Consider the following 17309-nt stretch of genomic DNA (forward strand, 5'->3'; position numbering starts at 1 on the left):
CTGCCGGAGTCCAACATGCACCGGGAACAAGTCTGACTTACTGCCGGCAATGCGAACCAAGCTCCTGCTTCGGTCGTACAGGGACCTGACAGCCCTTAGCAAAGGACCCAGGACCCCATACTCCCGAAGCACCCTCCACAGGATGCCGCGAGGGACACAGTCGAATGCCTTCTCCAAATCCACAAAACACATGTGGATTGGTTGAGCAAACTCCCATGAACCCTCCATCTGCCTGTAGAGGGTATAGACCCGGGCCTCCCCCGGGTAGGGCCACATTGTCACCGGACCCCCCCGTCTCAGTTCCAAGGGGTTAGGCTGCTATATTATTGTGCTGGGGGATATGAGGAATGCACTACTAACTTTTTTTCAATCTCCTCCAGTTTTACATTTTAGAAGGAGATGAGGTCCTGGTCCACACCTGCGGATTACCTGGTTTGGGGGGCCCGTTGCTGTCCCTGTCCTTGTCCACCTGGTCATACTTCTGACCTAGTCTAAAATCAAATAGACTCTGGATTTAGCCCAGAGAAATGTATTTATTATTCCAATTAAAATCTCACCCGGCACAGCCATATCTCACCCCTCTGAGCCTGGGTCCTCTCTAGGTTTCTTCCTAAAATTCGACCTTCTTAGGGAGTTTTTCCTAGCCACTTAAATTCAACACTACTGTTGTTTGCTCCTTGGGGTTTAAGGCCTGGTGTCTCTGTAAAGCACTTTGTGACAACTGCTGTTGTAAAAAGGGCTTTATAAATACATTTGATTGATTGATTGAGCTGGTCCAGTGTTCCACGGCCCGGACGAAAACCACACTGTTCCTCCTGAATCTGAGGTTCTACTATCGGCCGTATTCTTCTCTCCAGTACCCTGGCATAGACTTTACCGGGGAGGCTGAGAAGTGTGATCCCCCTGTAGTTGGAACACACCCTCCGGTCCCCCTTCTTAAAAAGAGGGACCACCACCCCGGTCTGCCATCCCAGAGGCACTGTCCCCGACCGCCACGCGATACTGCAGAGGCGTGTCAACCAAGACAGCCCCACAACATCCAGAGACTTGAGGTACTCAGGGCGGATCTCATCCACCCCCGGTGCCTTGCCACCGAGGAGTTTCTTGACTACCTCAGTGACTTCAGCCCGGGTGATGGACGAGTCCATCTCTGAGCCCTCAGCCTCTGCTTCCTCAATGGAAGACGTGACGGCGGGATTTAGGAGATCCTTGAAGTACTCCTTCCACCGCCCGACGACATCCCCAGTTGAGGTCAACAGCTGCCCACCTCCACTGTAAACAGTGTTGATAGGGCACTGTTTCCCTCTCCTGAGGCGCCGGACGGTTTGCCAGAATCTCTTCGAGGCCAGCCGATAGTCCTTCTCCATGGTCTCAACGAACTCCTCCCAGGCCCGAGTTTTTGCCTCCACAACCACCTGGGCTGCAGTCCACACGTACCACGTCCCTAGAACTAGTTTCTGTGTCCAGGGATCGGGTTGTCGAGGCCCCCGCCTTCGACTGTCGCCCGATCCTCAACGCACCGACCCCTTACGGTCTCTCCTGCAGGTGGTGAGCCCACGGAAAGGCGGCCCCACGTCGCTCCTTCTGGCTCCACCAGGCGCTCCTTCGGGCTCCACCAGGCGCTCGCATACGAGCCCCAACCCCGGGCCTGGCTCCAGGGTGGGGCCCCGGCTGCGCCATACCGGGCGACGTCACGGTCCTCAAAATGTTTATTATCATAAAAGGGTTTTTGAACCGCTCTTAGTCTGACCCGTCGCCCAGGACCTGTTTGCCTTGGGAGACCCTACCAGGGGCATATAGCCCTAGACAACATAGCTCCTTGGGTCACTGGGGTACTCAAACCCCTCCACCACGTTAAGGTGGCAGTTCATGGAGGAGAGGGTAAATTCTGCTATGAAATTTATAGTTTCCTCATTAACTATAAATTTCATCGTAAATTCTGCTATGAAATTTATAGTTAATGAGGAAATTGTAGACATTGGCTTAGGTAACACTGACTATTCTCAGATTTCGTCCTGAATATTGACTTATTGTAATATACAGCTCCGAAAAGAAAAAAACTTTCCTGTCCAAAAAAGTTGAAACGGGAAGTTTTGAGTGAGGAACAGAAGCGTTCAATTTGCAGCGTTCTCTTCATTTTAACGATTCTGTTCCTCACTCAAAACCTTCCCTTTTGACTTTTTTGGAAAGGAAAGAAAAAGGTGCAGTGGTCTCTTAATTTGTTCTGGAGCTGTAGCTGAATGTTTTAACATAGCAATTAATTTATTAAAATAATATTTTGCACCAGCTCAGCCTAGCTTAGCCCAGTCAAGCCAAGTACAGCCCATTTAAACTCAGCCAGGCCAAACATACTATTATTTTAGAACTAGCTGAGCCAAAGGAAAAAAAAATATTTGCCTGATTAACTGACATGATGAATGTGAAACATTGCATCATTAGTAGGTTATTATGTCATTTGAACTGTCTTTAGTTGTGTTAAAAGATCTTAGGGCCAATAAGAGCGGCCATCTCTCTTACTGAGAGAGAGAATGACTGACTGACTACCCCTTGTTAAATAGCATTGTGGTTAGTAATGCAGGCTCTAATGCAGGGGACCGCTGTTCAAGCCTCAAGGCAGTCAAAGCAAGATATACATTACGATTGGTTCAGGATAGACAAAAACTTTGCTGGAGACAACCTTCTGTAGCTACATTAAAGTAAGCCTAAAATAAAACAGTTTACGGTTATATTGCGACTATTTCTGGTGGATTTTCGAAAGTACACCTCCGTACATGCTTTTTGGGGTAATATAGGCTAGATCACAACCCCTTGGCCAGTAAAAGAGGATGGGTTTCCACAATTCTTTTGTCTTTTCACTTGACGAAAAAATCTGTTATATCGTCAACTATATTGGTAGTTATTGCATCAATGTCATACACAAATGAAAGAAAAACTAGCGTTATTATACCATGGAATGAAATAGCTTTGGCAATGAAAATGTAATCTTCAGTCTCGCTAGCAATTGCTCAATTCTTATGACTATTCCTAGCAATAAGTAGATACTAGTAGGCCAGCTACTGGCTAATAAAAGCTATACAGTTCATAAATGCAATTTATGGTGGAAGTAAACTTAATTAGAAACGTTAGTCATTTTAAGACAATGATTAATGGTGTCCAACGAAATATTAGAAGTGGGCGGGATGGTAATGCGTAACAAAATTATATAATGTCGAGACGCCATCGCTCACCATATGTTTTGCTTTGTGGCATAGTGGTTAAAGACGCAGCCTCTGATATGGGAGACCCAGGCTCAAATCCAGCCAGGGCAACAACAGTCATCCCTTCTAATTGTGGGCTGGTTGAACTAGACTTGCATGGTTCCTCTTCTTGTTCAAATACATTCTTATTTCCTTTATTAACATGCAAGTCTAGTGATACAGTTCAAAGGTTTTTCCTAAATTTCATTATGGTGAACAAAATGGCTACTCCCAATACCATGTGTTAACATTAAGTAAAATGTAATGGCTTGACTTCCTTTGGGATATGTTGTAGGATTAAGGAATACTGGACATATACAATTTGACTTGTTTTAAGCTGGTTGCTATCAACATTTTAAAATTGGTGTTTTTCATATGTAACACATCAGTAAGGCTTCATATAATTTCCAGGAGTGAATATCAGGCAGGCTTAAGTTATTGTTCAAATGTTCAAATTAAAATATTTTATAACATTAAAAACTGGAAAAGATACAGATAATATAGTAAAATAGTCTTCAAAATGTTTTATGATGACATTTTAGGGGATCCCCCAAGAGTCCTAGGTCATTTTGAACCCAAGGCTGCATTGTTCAGAAATTGTTTGTTTGCTATTCCTGTATAAAATAATTTTTGTTTAATTTGATCTACTCCAATATCAGATGGACATTTTTCATTGAACAAAAAAATGTATTAATAGAATGTGGGTAAATGTATAGATACCCAGGAAACAGGAGGGAGGGTCTTGGATGGCCGAGCACTAAACTTCAACCAATCAAAGAAATAAGCTGGTCTATATTTACATGATTCACCCATTTAGAAAAGGTCTACTTCTATACCGATTCAGCCCCTCATAATATAGAAAAGAGCAGGGTTCAACCAACCACCTGTGCATTCATGTTATTGGTTTGGTATGATAGGACCTGACATATTCCTGTGATTAGTAGAATATCCCTTGAATGTTATTGGTTTGGTATGATAGGACCTGACATATTCCTGTGATTAGTAGAATATCCCTTGAATGTTATTGGTTTGGTATGATAGGACCTGACATATTCCTGTGATTAGTACAATATCCCTTGAATGTTATTGGTTTGGTATGATAGGACCTGACATATTCCTGTGATTAGTAGAATATCCCTTGAATGTTATTGGTTTGGTATGATAGGACCTGATATATTCCTGTGATTAGTAGTATATCCCTTGAATGTTATTGGTTTGGTATGATAGGACCTGACATATTCCTGTGATTAGTACAATATCCCTTTAATATCAGTAGATCAACATTTTAGTAACGGTAGATTAACAGTGGGGGTGCTGTGGGAAACACGTGTCATCATGTCACTGTGTGAATGTGTGTGCGTGTGTGTGTACATGCGTGATGTGTGTTTTCAAGTGGGTGAGTGTGTGTATGTGTGACTGTTTATATTTCAGTGAGTGTGTCTGTGTGTGTTTCAGTGAGAGTAATTGTCAGTGTGTGTGTGTTTCAATGGGAGTCAGTGTATGTGTGTGATTGTGACCTAGATCCCATAATAACACGTCTCTCCCCTGAAGTCGATCTCCCTCTCCCCTCTCTCTCCCCTGAAGTCTCTCTCCCTCTCTCCTCTCTCTTCCCTGAAGTCTCTCCCCCCTGAAGTCTCTCTCCCTTTCTCTTCTCTCTCCCCTGAAGTCTCTCTCCCTCTCTCCTCTCTCTTCCCTGAAGTCTCTCTCCCCTGAAGTCTCTCTCCCTTTCTCTTCTCTCTTCCCTGAAGTCTCTCTCCCTCTCTCTCCTCTCTCCCCTGAAGTCTCTCTCCCTTTCTCCTCTCTCAACTGAAGTCTCTCTCCCTCTCTCCTCTCTCCCCTGAAGTCTCTCTCCCTCTCTCCTCTCTCCCCTGAAGTCTCTCTCCCTTTCTCCTCTCTCTACTGAAGTCTCTCTCCCTCTCTCCTCTCTCTCCCCCCTAAAGTCTTTCTCCCTCTCTCCTCTCTCCCCTGAAGTCTTTCTCCCTCTCTCCTCTCTTCCCTGAATTCTCTCTCCCTCTCCCCTCTCTCCCTCCCTTGAAGTTTCTCTCCCTCTCTTTCCTTTCTATCTCCTCTCTCTCCCCCCTAAAGTCTTTCTCCCTCTCTCCTCTCTCCCCTGAAGTCTCTCTCCCTCTCTCCTCTCTCCCCTGAAGTCTCTCTCCCTCTCTCCTCTCTCACCTGATGTCTCTCTCCCTCTCCTCTCGCTCCCCTGAATTCTCTCTTCCATTCTCTGCTCTCTCTCCCCCCCCAAAGTCTCTCTCCCTCTCTCCTCTCTCTCCCCTGGAGTCTCTTTCCCTCTATAGTCTCTCTCCCCTCAAGTCTCTCTCCCTCTGTAGTCTCTGTCTCTCCTCTAAAGTCTCTCTCCATCTCTACTCTCACTCCCCTGAAGTCTCTCTCACTCCCTCCTCTCTATCTGTTAGAATATACTTTTTGTCAGGGTTGAGTAGGTTACTTTTTAAATGTTACAAGTTACCTTTCCACATTTGTAATCAGTAATGTAAGATTTGGATGACAAAACTCAGTAATGTAATCTAGTTACTTTTAATTACTTTTAGAATACTTACATATTAAAAGGCATTAGAAGACGAATAACCAGTTGTAAGACCCTTTGTGGGATCAATCAATATTACAGTTTACATATCTGGCCAGATAATTAGCATTATACCTTATGGGTTATGTACAGTTGTTTGGAAAGGGTTTCTAAACCATTGCTTTGTTCTTCATTACGAGTAGGCTACATCTCTACATTACACACTAAACGTCTGTCAGATATTCAGTCATTCCAATTAATCCAATAACCCTTGATCTTCCAGAATCTGACTTTATCTGAAAATAACCCATAATCTAAGGATGTGTTATCCTATTCTGTTATTTGTGTTTTATTTATGTGTTTTATTGCTTCAAGACATTGTTGAGAAAGAAATGTCAATTTCTCAAAAATGGTATTTACATTATTGTATATAATAATCAAGATATCTGTAGCTTGTCTGGGGTACATAAAATTTGCGGTAGTTTGATGTTTTGCTCCACAACCACCAACATTGTCAAAACGATGCAGAAACCCCAGGCACACAAATGCACGTCTGCAATCGTGAACACACTTAAATATGTTTTACCTGTGGGAACATGAAAAAAAGAAAAAGAAAATGCACTTAACTTTGATTTGTCTGGCACTGACTTTGCTTAGGTGAAGGTGTACTTGTTATGATTGTCAGATGCTGTTTTTCCAAGACACCTTAAGAAGAATGCACTTATTGTAAGTGACTCTGGATAAGAACGTATGTTAAATGACTAAAATGTTTCTGACAAACAGTTGCCTAATCTCCTAAACAAGAAAAAAATACAACAGTAAATACCGCCTATCATTGTTCTGAGAAAGATGCATCGACAGTAGATTACCAAATCACATTTAAAATAGGTTGGGTAGTATTATTGTAGGCATACTCTGTTTTTACCAGACAAAAGCAGAGAACTAAAGTAGCACGTCATTGGTCACTAACCTGGTAATGCGCGCCCACCTTTGCGCCCATGATGATCACACACACAACGTAGGCACGCAACTGAAATTTGGGTTAAAATAACAATGTTTTTAAAATATTAAATTCAAAAATCTAACTTTTTTCTAAAGTATCTGTAATCCGATTACAATATTTTAGTTGGTAACGTAACAGATTACAGTTTAAAAAAAATTTTTATCCGTTACTCCACAAATCTTCTGTTTGTATAGAATGTGTATATGGTCTGGTTTTATAGAATGTGTATATATAGACAGTTTTTGTAGAATGTGTGTATAGACAGTTTTTGTAGAACGTGTGTATAGACAGTTTTTATAGAATGTGTGTATAAACTGCTTATATTCAATGTACAGCGCCTCCAGAATGTACAGCGCCTCCTACACATTCTCTAAATCTTTTTTGTGTTATGAAATTAATTTATAATTGATTAATCAAGCTACGCACAATATGCCATAATGACAAAACAAAAACATGTCTTTAGACATTTGTGCCAATTTATTCAAAATGAAAAAATGAAAAACCTCAAAGCCTTTGCCATCCTGTCTTTTGACCATCCTTGAGATGTCCCTAGGACTTGATTTGAGTCCACCTTTGGCAAATCTATTTCATTTCATGGCACAAAAAAAATAGTTTTTCTTACATTTGTGAATGACATTGATACAATATTTATCAATGTAAGTGATGATAACTGACTTTTTCATCAAGTGAAAAGACGAGAGAATCGTGGAAACCCTACTCTTTTACTACCCAAGGGGTTTTGATCTAGCCTATATTACCCCCAAAAGCATGCATGGATGCGCTCTTCGAAAATCCACCAGAAACAGCAGCAATGCAACTGTAAACAGTTTTATTTTAGGCTTACTACAACATAGATACAGAAGGTTATAGCCAGGGAAGTTTTTGTCTATCTGGAACAAATCCCAATACATAATCTGTTTACTGTGAGAAGATTTGAACACGGGACCTATAGTTTGGCTTCTCTAACCACTATGCTATTTAATAAGGGGTAGTCAGTCACTCACTCATTCTCTTAGTCAGTCAGTCAGTAAGAGACATTCGCTCTTCTTGGCTGGCTCCGCTTACGTGATCCAGCAAAAACACAAAATACAGAGAGACTAACACAATACCATGTAAGTATTGCATTGTCCCTTGTTTTTATATCTGGTAGATATAAGGACCCACGTTCCAAGAACACCAAAAAACAACCAGCACGTGGGACTCCAGTGAGACTGTAAAAATGTGTGCAGTTGGGAATCCAGTGCATTTGTCTGACTGTCACTCGACAACCTCCCCTGACCTGGAAAGCACCATATGTTCTAGTCTATGTCTAGTCATTGTGCAATTTGTTTCGCACATATCCTGTTTCTGGGTAACGTACACATGTACCTAGGGTATGTATATTGTGAACTGTGGATTGTGACCAAATACATGACCACCAAAACTCTTGGTTGAGGTGAGCAAGTACCCAATGGCTACCTTAACACAGCCTAAGAGTTTCTCTGCAGAGATGGGAGAACCTCCCAGACAGACAACCATCTCTGCAACCCTCCATCAATCAGGTCTTTTTTGTGGACTGGCTAGACTGAGAGAGTGTGAGTGTGTGTTGTTTGTTTGTTTGTGTTTGTGAAAAGTTTCTCTGGTCTGATAAGTAACAAAATCAAACGTTTCCACCTGAATTCCCCAAGTGCTAGTATGTCTGGTGAAAACCAGGCACAGCTGAAACCATCCCTACAGTGAAGCATGGTGGTTGGAGCCGCATGCTATGGGGATGCTTCTCAACTCTAGGTACTGGCAGACTGGTCAGGATTGAGGGAATGAACCAAGCAAAATACAGAGAAATCTGATCCAGAGAGCTCAGGACCTCAGACTGGGGCGAAAATGTATCTTTCAGTACAACAACCACCCAAAGCCAAGACAACGGTGGAGTGGCTTGAGGGTAAGTCTGTGAATGTTTTTGATTGGCTCAGCCAAAGCCCGGACTTGAACCCTATTGAACATATGTGGTGAGACCTAAAGATCCCTGTTCACTGACGCTCCCCTGCCAATCCAGGCAGGCAAAGCTGGTAGAGACATATTGTTCCCAAGAAGACTCAAAGCTGCCAGAGAGATATTGTACCCAATAAGAATTCAAGCTGGTAGAGACATCCTGTAACCAAAAAGACTCAAAGCTGCTTGAGACATCCTGTACCCAAGAAGACTAAAATCTGGCAGAGACATCCCGTACCCAAGAAGACTCAAAGTTGCTGGAGACATACTGTATCCAAGAAGACTCAAAGCTGTTAGAGACCTACTTTACCCAAGAAAACACAAAGTTGCTAGAGACATACTGTACCCAAGAAGACTTGAAGCTGCTAGAGACATCTTGTACTCAAGAAGACTCAAAGCTGGTAGAGACATCCTGTACCCAAGAAGACTCAAAGTTGCTAGAGACCTACTGTACCCAAGAAGACTTGAAGCTGCTAGAGACATCTTGTACTCAAGAAGACTCAAAGCTGGTAGAGACATCCTGTACCCAAGACTCAAAGCTGCTAGAGACATCCTGTACCCAAGAAGACTCAAAGTTGCTAGAGACATCCTGTACCCAAGGAGACTCAAAGTTGCTAGAGACCTACTGTACCCAAGAAGACTTGAAGCTGCTAGAGACATCTTGTACTCAAGAAGACTCAAAGCTGGTAGAGACATCCTGTACCCAAGACTCAAAGCTGCTAGAGACATCCTGTACCCAAGAAGACTCAAAGTTGCTAGAGACATCCTGTACCCAAGGAGACTCAAAGTTGCTAGAGACATCCTGTACCCAAGAAGACTCAAAGTTGCTAGAGACATCCTGTACCCAAGAAGACTCAAAGTTGCTAGAGACATCCTGTACCCAAGGAGACTCAAAGTTGCTAGAGACATACTGTACCCAAGAAGACTTGAAGATGTGGTCACTGCCCGAGATGCTTCTAAAAAGTACAGAAAAGGTGTCTGAATACTTATTTTCATTAGGATTTTTCATAAATTGGCACAGATATCTCATTTTTGTTGTTGTTGTCATTATGGCGTATTGTATGTGGTTAGATGTCAAAAATTATTTGATCAAATATAAATGAAGTCCATAACACAGCAAAATATGGAGAAAGGGAAGGGGTCTCTGTCCTTTTCAAAGGCACCAAATACAGTATATAGATTGTTTATAGAGAATGTGCATATAGACTTTTTATATAGAATGTGTGTATAGATTGTTTATATAGAATGTGTGTATAGATTGTTTATATTGAATAGGTGTAAACACCGTTTATATCGAATGTGTGCATAGATTGTTTATATAAAATGTGTGTTAAGATTGTTTATATAGAAAGTGTGTATACATTGTGATGTGACTCACCCGTCAGCATCCTGGAAGTTTACATTGATCCTCTTGGCAGTTCCCAGCAGCTCTGGAATACAGAGGGCAAAAAACATGAGTGTGTGTGTGTGTGTGTGTGTGCATGTGTGTGTGATTCAGTTTTTTTTCCTTCATAAATCCAGAGTGGGAAATACACGCACTCTGAAACACACAGACTTTAATTCATTTTTGTATAATCCTACTGGACATAATCTGCAGTTTGCTCAGTAATCCCTGACACACACACACACACACACACACACAAACACAAACACAAAAAAGAACGTTAAAAATCTAAATGTAAATATTTGGTTGTGTTTAATATAAGGCAGCATGATGAGGATCGTCACGAAAACACCTGCATCTCCAAGCATAATACTACACACCTACTTCCGTGCATCGTCGACAATGATATATATAATATACACTCACCTAAAGGATTATTAACACCTGTTCAGTTTCTCATTAATGCAATTATCTAATCAACCAATCACATGGCAGTTGCTTCAATGCATTTAGGGGTGTGGTCCTGGTCAAGACAATCTCCTGAACTCCAAACTGAATGTCAGAATGGGAAAGAAAGGTGATTTAAGCAAATTTGACCGTGGCATGGTTGTTGGTGCCAGACTGGCCGGTCTGAGTATTTCACAATCTGCTCAGTTACTGGGATTTTCACGCACAACCATTTCTAGGGTTTACAAAGAATGGTGTGAAAAGGGGAAAACATCCAGTATGCGGCAGTCCTGTGGGCGAAAATGCCTTGTTGATGCTAGAGGTCAGAGGAGAATGGGCCGACTGATTCAAGCTGATAGAAGAGCAACTTTGACTGAAATAACGTTACAACCGAGGTATGCAGCAAAGCATTTGTGAAGCCACAACACGCACAACCTTGAGGCGGATGGGCTACAACAGCAGAAGACCCCACTGGGTACCACTCATCTCCACTACAAATAGGGAAAAGATGCTACAATTTGCACAAGCTCACCAAAATTGGACAGTTGAAGACTGGAAGAATGTTGCCTGGTCTGATGAGTCTCGATTTCTGTTGAGACATTCAGATGGTAGAGTCAGAATTTGGCGTGAACAGAATGAGAACATGGATCCATCATGCCTTGTGCAGGCTGGTGGTGGTGGTGGTGTAATGGTGTGGGGGATGTTTTCTTGGCACACTTTAGGCCCCTTAGTGCCAATTGGGCATTGTTTAAATGCCACGGCCTACCTGAGCATTGTTTCTGACAATGTCCATCCCTTTATAACCACCATGTACCCATCCTCTGATGGCTATTTCCAGCAGGATAATGCACCATGTCACAAAGCTCGAATCACTTCAAATTGGTTTCTTGAACATGACAATGAGTTCACTGTACTGAAATGGCCCCCACAGTCACCAGATCTCAACCCAACAGAGCATCTTTGGGATGTGGTGGAACGGGAGCTTCGTGCCCTGGATGTGCATCCCACAAATCTCCATCAACTGCAAGATGCTATCTTATCAATATGGGCCAACATTTCTAAAGAATGCTTTCAGCACTTTGTTGAATCAATGCCACGTAGAATTAAGGCAGTTCTGAAGGCAAAAGGGGGTCAAACACAGTATTGGTATGGTGTTCCTAATAATCCTTTAGGTGAGTGTATACAGCTCCAGACAAAATTAAGAGACTACTTCACCTTTTACTTTCTTTTCCAAAAAAGTTGAAAAGGAAGGTTTTGAGTGAGCAACAGAAGGGTTCCAATTAAGAGACCACTGCAAATTGAACGCTTCTGTTCTTCACTCAAAACATTCCTTCATTTTTTCCTTCATTGCTAATTTTACTTAATGAGGTACTGATTAGGTGTTTACCTGAACCAAATCTAATTTAATAGGGAAAAGTATAAAAACCACTGCTGTGGTCATCACTATCCTTTTGCAATAGGACCAGCTGGATGGCAAAAAAAGTGCAATTACCTCCAAGATAAAGAAATAACTATTCAACATGACAAAAGAGTTGAAAAGAAAAGCTTTGAGTGAGGAAAAGATGGGTTCAATACTGGCTTTACTGGCAGTGGGATAGAGTGAGCGTCAGGTTGCTTCCATCCTGGTTCATAAGAACAAGGTCAAGCAACAGACATTGGGGACAACAAAGGTACAGACTGGCAGAGGGCAAAAAACGACTGTTCACATAATTTTGCAGTGGCCTCTTCATTTTTTCCAGAGATGTTTGGTAGGGGGTGCTGTGGAGAACACAATTTTTTATATAAATGTACTACTGGCAATGGGCGCTGTGGAGAACATGAGTTCCTCACATCATCATCGTTCTCTTACAACATCATCTGTCCCCCACAACATTATCTGTCCCTCACATCATCTGTCCCCAACAACATTATTTGTCCCTCACATCATCATTTATCCCCCACAATATTATCTGTTCATCACTTTATCATCTGGTTCCCACATCATCATCTGTCCCTCACAGCATTATCTGTCCCCCACAAAATAATCTGTCCTTCACAACATCATCATTCCCTCACATTATCATCTGTCCCCCACATCATCATCTGTCCCTCACAGCATTATCTGTCCCCCACATCAACATGTAATCCCCACATCATAATCTGTCCCTCACAAAATAATCTGTCCTTCACAACATCATCATTCCCTCACTTTATCATCTGTCCCCCACATTATCATCTGTCCCTCACAGCATTATCTGTCCCCCACATCATAATCTGTCCTTGACAAAATTATCTGTGCCCTACATCAATATCTGTTCCCCACATCTTCACACATCTTTTTCAGTTCCATGTTTCAGTCTACCCATTTACCATGTCTTTCAGATTACAGAGGACAGACATGCTCTAATGCCAAAGACATGATAATAAATGACCAACTCACACAAAGTCTTAAAAATGGGGATCTTCCATGAAAAGTAACATTTATATGTATATAATGTACTTAGTAATATGACACAAGTCCTGGGGAGGAGTGAAGAGCAATAGTGAAGAGGAGGAGGGGAGGAGTGGAGGGGAGGAGTGAAGGGGAGGAGTGGAGGGGAGGAGTGAAGGGGAGGATTGGAGGGGAGGAGTGAAGGGGAGGAGTGAAGGGGAGGAGTGGAGGAGTGAAGGGGAGGAGTGAAGGGGAGGAGTGGACGGGAGGAGGGGAGCAGAAAATCTAATTAAAATCTAATTACCACCTCAAGTCCCTGTTGGTACCACCTTACATATGATGTGTTTGACTATGTTTGTGAAGGTCCATACACACAGTCAAACACACAAAAACATAGTAAAACAGTCAAACAAACAAACACATTCAAACACACACACAGACATACAGTGTGGGGGAAAAGTATTTGATCCCCTGCTGATTTTGTATGTTTGCCCACTAACAAAGAAATGATTATTTGAACAGTGAAAGACAGAATAACGACAAAAAGCAAAACCCTTGCTGGCATTCACAGAGGTCAGACATTTCTTGTAGTTGTCCACCAGGTTTGCACACATCTCAGGAGGGATTTTGTCCCACTCCTCCTTGCAGATCTTCTCCAAGTCATTAAGGTTTCAAGGCTGACGTTTGGCAACTCGAACCTTCAGCTCCTTCCACAGATTTTCTATGGGATTACGGTCTGGAGACTGGCTAGGCCACTCCAGGACCTTAATGTGCTTCTTTTTGAGCCACTCCTTTGTTGCCTTGGCCATGTGTTTTGGGTCATTGTCATGCTGGAATACCCATCCATGATCCATTTTCAATGCCCTGGCTGAGGAAGGAGGTTCTCACCCAAGATTTGACGGTACATGGCCCTGTCCATTGTCCTTTGATTCCAGTCCCCTTAGCAGAAAAACAGCCCCAGAGCATAATGTTTCCACCTCCATGTTTGACGGTGGGGATGGTGTTCTTGCGGCCATAGGCAGCATTCCTTCTCCTCCAAACAAGGACTGAAATCCTTGCGGGCGCTGCAGGATTTCAGTCATTCACGGCGTAGTGTGTTACCAATTGTTTTCTTGGTGACTATGGTCCCAGCTGCCTTGAGATCATTGAGAAGATCCTCCCATTTAGTTCTGGGCAGTTCTTTTGTGTTTCTTCCATTTGTGAATAATCCCTCCAACTGTAGTCACCTTCTCACCAAGCCGCTTGGCGATGGTCTTGGAGCCCATTCCTGCCTTGTGTAGGTCAACAATCTTGTCCCTGACATACTTGGACAGCTCTTTGGTCTTGGCCATGGTGGAAAGTTTGGAATCTGATTGATTGATTGCTTCTGTGGACAGGTGTCTTTTATAGAGGTAACAAGCTGAGATTAGGAGCCCTCCCTTTAAGAGTGTGCTCCAAATCTCAGCTCGTTACTTCTATGAAATACACATGGGAGACAGAAATCTTTCTGATTGAGAGGGGATCAAATACTTATTTCACTCATTAAAATGCAAATCAATTTATAACATTTTTGACAAAATCAATTTATAAAAGATTTTCAGGATTTCTTTTGGTTATTCTGTCTCTCACTGTTCAGATAAACCTGCTATTAAAATTATAGACTGATAATTTCTGTCAGTGGGCAAACTTAGAAAATCAGCAGGGGATCAAATACTTTTTTCCCTCACTGTATAAACACACCCATTCACACACACACAGTCAAACAGAAAGATTATTATATATTCAAGTGCATCTGGTAAATAAAGGGCATTCTGACTCTAACACACACTGCAGATATAGTACACACACAAACCAACACATACCACACACAAACAGACCTCCTCACACACACACACAAACGCACACATACCACACAAACAGAATGATGGTTCTGCTCTCTCAGAACACCTACCACCTGGTCAACAATGAGGACACACCCCCTTCTAATGACAAACAGCTGATCTCCACACACACACACACAGACACATACACACATACACACAGACACACACACCACATTATTACCAACAACATCTGGTGTCTCCAGTAATTCCCTTAGAGCGAAGTAGATCCACAGTGGAACCCCCACATTGGGTTTTACCAACGATTATTGGAAGTGGTTGTGGGCGTGGGAGTGGTTGTGGGCGTGGGAGTGGGCGTGGTTGTGGGAGTGGTTGTGGGCATGGGAGTGGTTGTGGGCGTGGCCACAGAGACAACATTTCGCACATATGCCATAGGGAATAGATGGGTACATGAATCAGTTTTAAGGCTACAGTATCTTATTGGCAATATACAGTGTCACAATAGGTTTCTAAGTATTTGACAGTGTTGTATGTTTTGGAATATAAAAATGTATAATATGCATGAATAGTGCAGGATGCACAGGGGTAACCAAAACATTCAGTCATCTATTAAAACTGTAAAAACAAAAATCTATTATATTCTATTATTGGAACTCATGCTTTTAAGACACGATGGTAAATAAAAAAAACGTCCGAAGTGCCGAAGACAGTATCAAGTTCTTGTTTAATGCTAGATTTTGATGCTACCACACCCCTTGGTCTAGTATGTATCTGTCCAATTCCACACACAAGTGCAAGGGTCATCATCACCATCATAACCTCCACTATCATCATCACCATCATCAAGATGAAGACCAAGATGTTGGCGCATGTGCATCACGCAGCTCAGTGTCTACCCAGGTATTGCATATTAGCAGTAATTTACTTAATAGTTCTTAGCTTATTCACTCAGTACAACCTAACAAACACTCTATATAGCCGACAAGAACTCCTGGACGTCGGAGCACAGGAAGAGTCTTTGACAACTTTCACCTCCCACCGAAGATTGTGAGGATGCCCCAGGAGACGCTATTTGCTTTGCCGACTGCTGGTGCCCGGACACAGCGTCGAAATCGTAAACAAAGGCGTGGGAAGTGTGGCGGTATCCGGGCTAGGCTAATGCTAATGCTAGCCCCCCATCGGCCCTCACTACCTAGCCTTTTCCTCGCTAACATACGGTCACTGGAGAATAAGATGGACGAAATATCATATCACAAAAATGGATTATGGATTGCAGCATCATGATTTTCACGGAAATGTGGCTTGACAACAACATACCCGACAACGCAATTGAGCTGGATGGCTGAGATGTCTTCAGACATCCTGTACCCAAGAAGACGTTGTACAAACACTAACTTAACCGGGTGTCACTGCTCAACCAATCTGGAAGACCTGATGCAGGCCTTTTTAGTTGCCACAGAACTTTACATCTATTGTTGTTATGGAAGTCTACATACCCCTGGATGCTAATGCTAAACTAGCAATGAAACAACTGCAGGCTGCCATCAGCAAACAGCAGACAGAACACCCAGATGGTGTTTTGGTGATTGCATGGGATTTCAACCATTCAAATCTGAAAACGATCTTTCGATATTTCTACTCCCCAAGTATTCACCTCTCTTCAAAGGTGTGAAACCATCAGCGAGGTCAGTCAAAGTGTGGCCAGAAGGGACAGACTCACAGGTTTCAACACACAGACTGGAGTTTGTTTGCCTCTCAAGCCACCTTTGACTCCCATTTGGACATTGAAAAATATGCTTCCTCTGTTCTGGATTAAATCAACAACTGCACCAACAATGTCACTACCCGTAAACGAATAAAGACCTTCCCCAATCAGAAGCCGTGGATGAACAGAGAGGTTGGACAACTGCTTAAAGCACATGACGCTGCTTTCAGATCCAGTGATGTGGAGGCCTGCAGCTCATCCAGGGCCAACCTGAAAAGGGGCATCAAGATTTCAGCTCAACATTCAACATGGTCATCCCCTCTAGGCTGGTCAAAGAACTCCATGACCTGGGGATCAGCCCCTCTCTCTGCAACTGGACTTTGGACATCCTAACCAACAGACCCCAGTGTGTCAGGTTAGAGAACATCACCTCTTCCACTCTGATCCTGAACACTGGTGTTCCACAAGACTGTATGCTGAGTCCCCTCCTGTACTCCCTCTTCACCCACGACTGCGTTCCTGTACACAGTTCCAACACCATCATCAAGTCAGCCTACAGGGTAGAGGTCAAGCGTCTGGCGGTATCGTGCGCTGACAACAATCTGGCCCTCAACACAAAAAGAAACCCAAGGAGGTCATTGTGGATTACAGGAAGTCTAAAGGCTGCAGCATCACCCCAGTTCTCATCGATGGCACTGAGGTGGAGCGAGTCCAGCTTCAAATTCCTGGGTGTCCACATCTCAGAGGACCTCTCCTGGACTCTCAACACCTCAGCCATGGTCAAAAAGGCACAGCAGCACCTGTACTTTTCG

At 42.9% G+C, this 17309-nt stretch overlaps 1 protein-coding gene across 2 annotated transcripts in view; it reads right to left on the reverse strand.

Moving 5' to 3' along the window:
* Positions 1–17309, reverse strand: part of si:dkeyp-9d4.3 (caskin-1) — a 69060-nt gene that overhangs the window by 49489 nt on the left and 2262 nt on the right. For both annotated transcript variants that reach the window (XM_029122032.2, XM_029122033.2), the window contains exon 2: positions 10110–10161. In XM_029122032.2, coding sequence (XP_028977865.1) covers positions 10110–10161 — 52 coding nt within the window. The remainder of the gene's footprint in view (positions 1–10109; positions 10162–17309) is intronic.

Source organism: Esox lucius, chromosome 9, assembly GCF_011004845.1.
Source record: "Esox lucius isolate fEsoLuc1 chromosome 9, fEsoLuc1.pri, whole genome shotgun sequence".
Classification (NCBI taxonomy): Eukaryota; Metazoa; Chordata; class Actinopteri; order Esociformes; family Esocidae; genus Esox; species Esox lucius.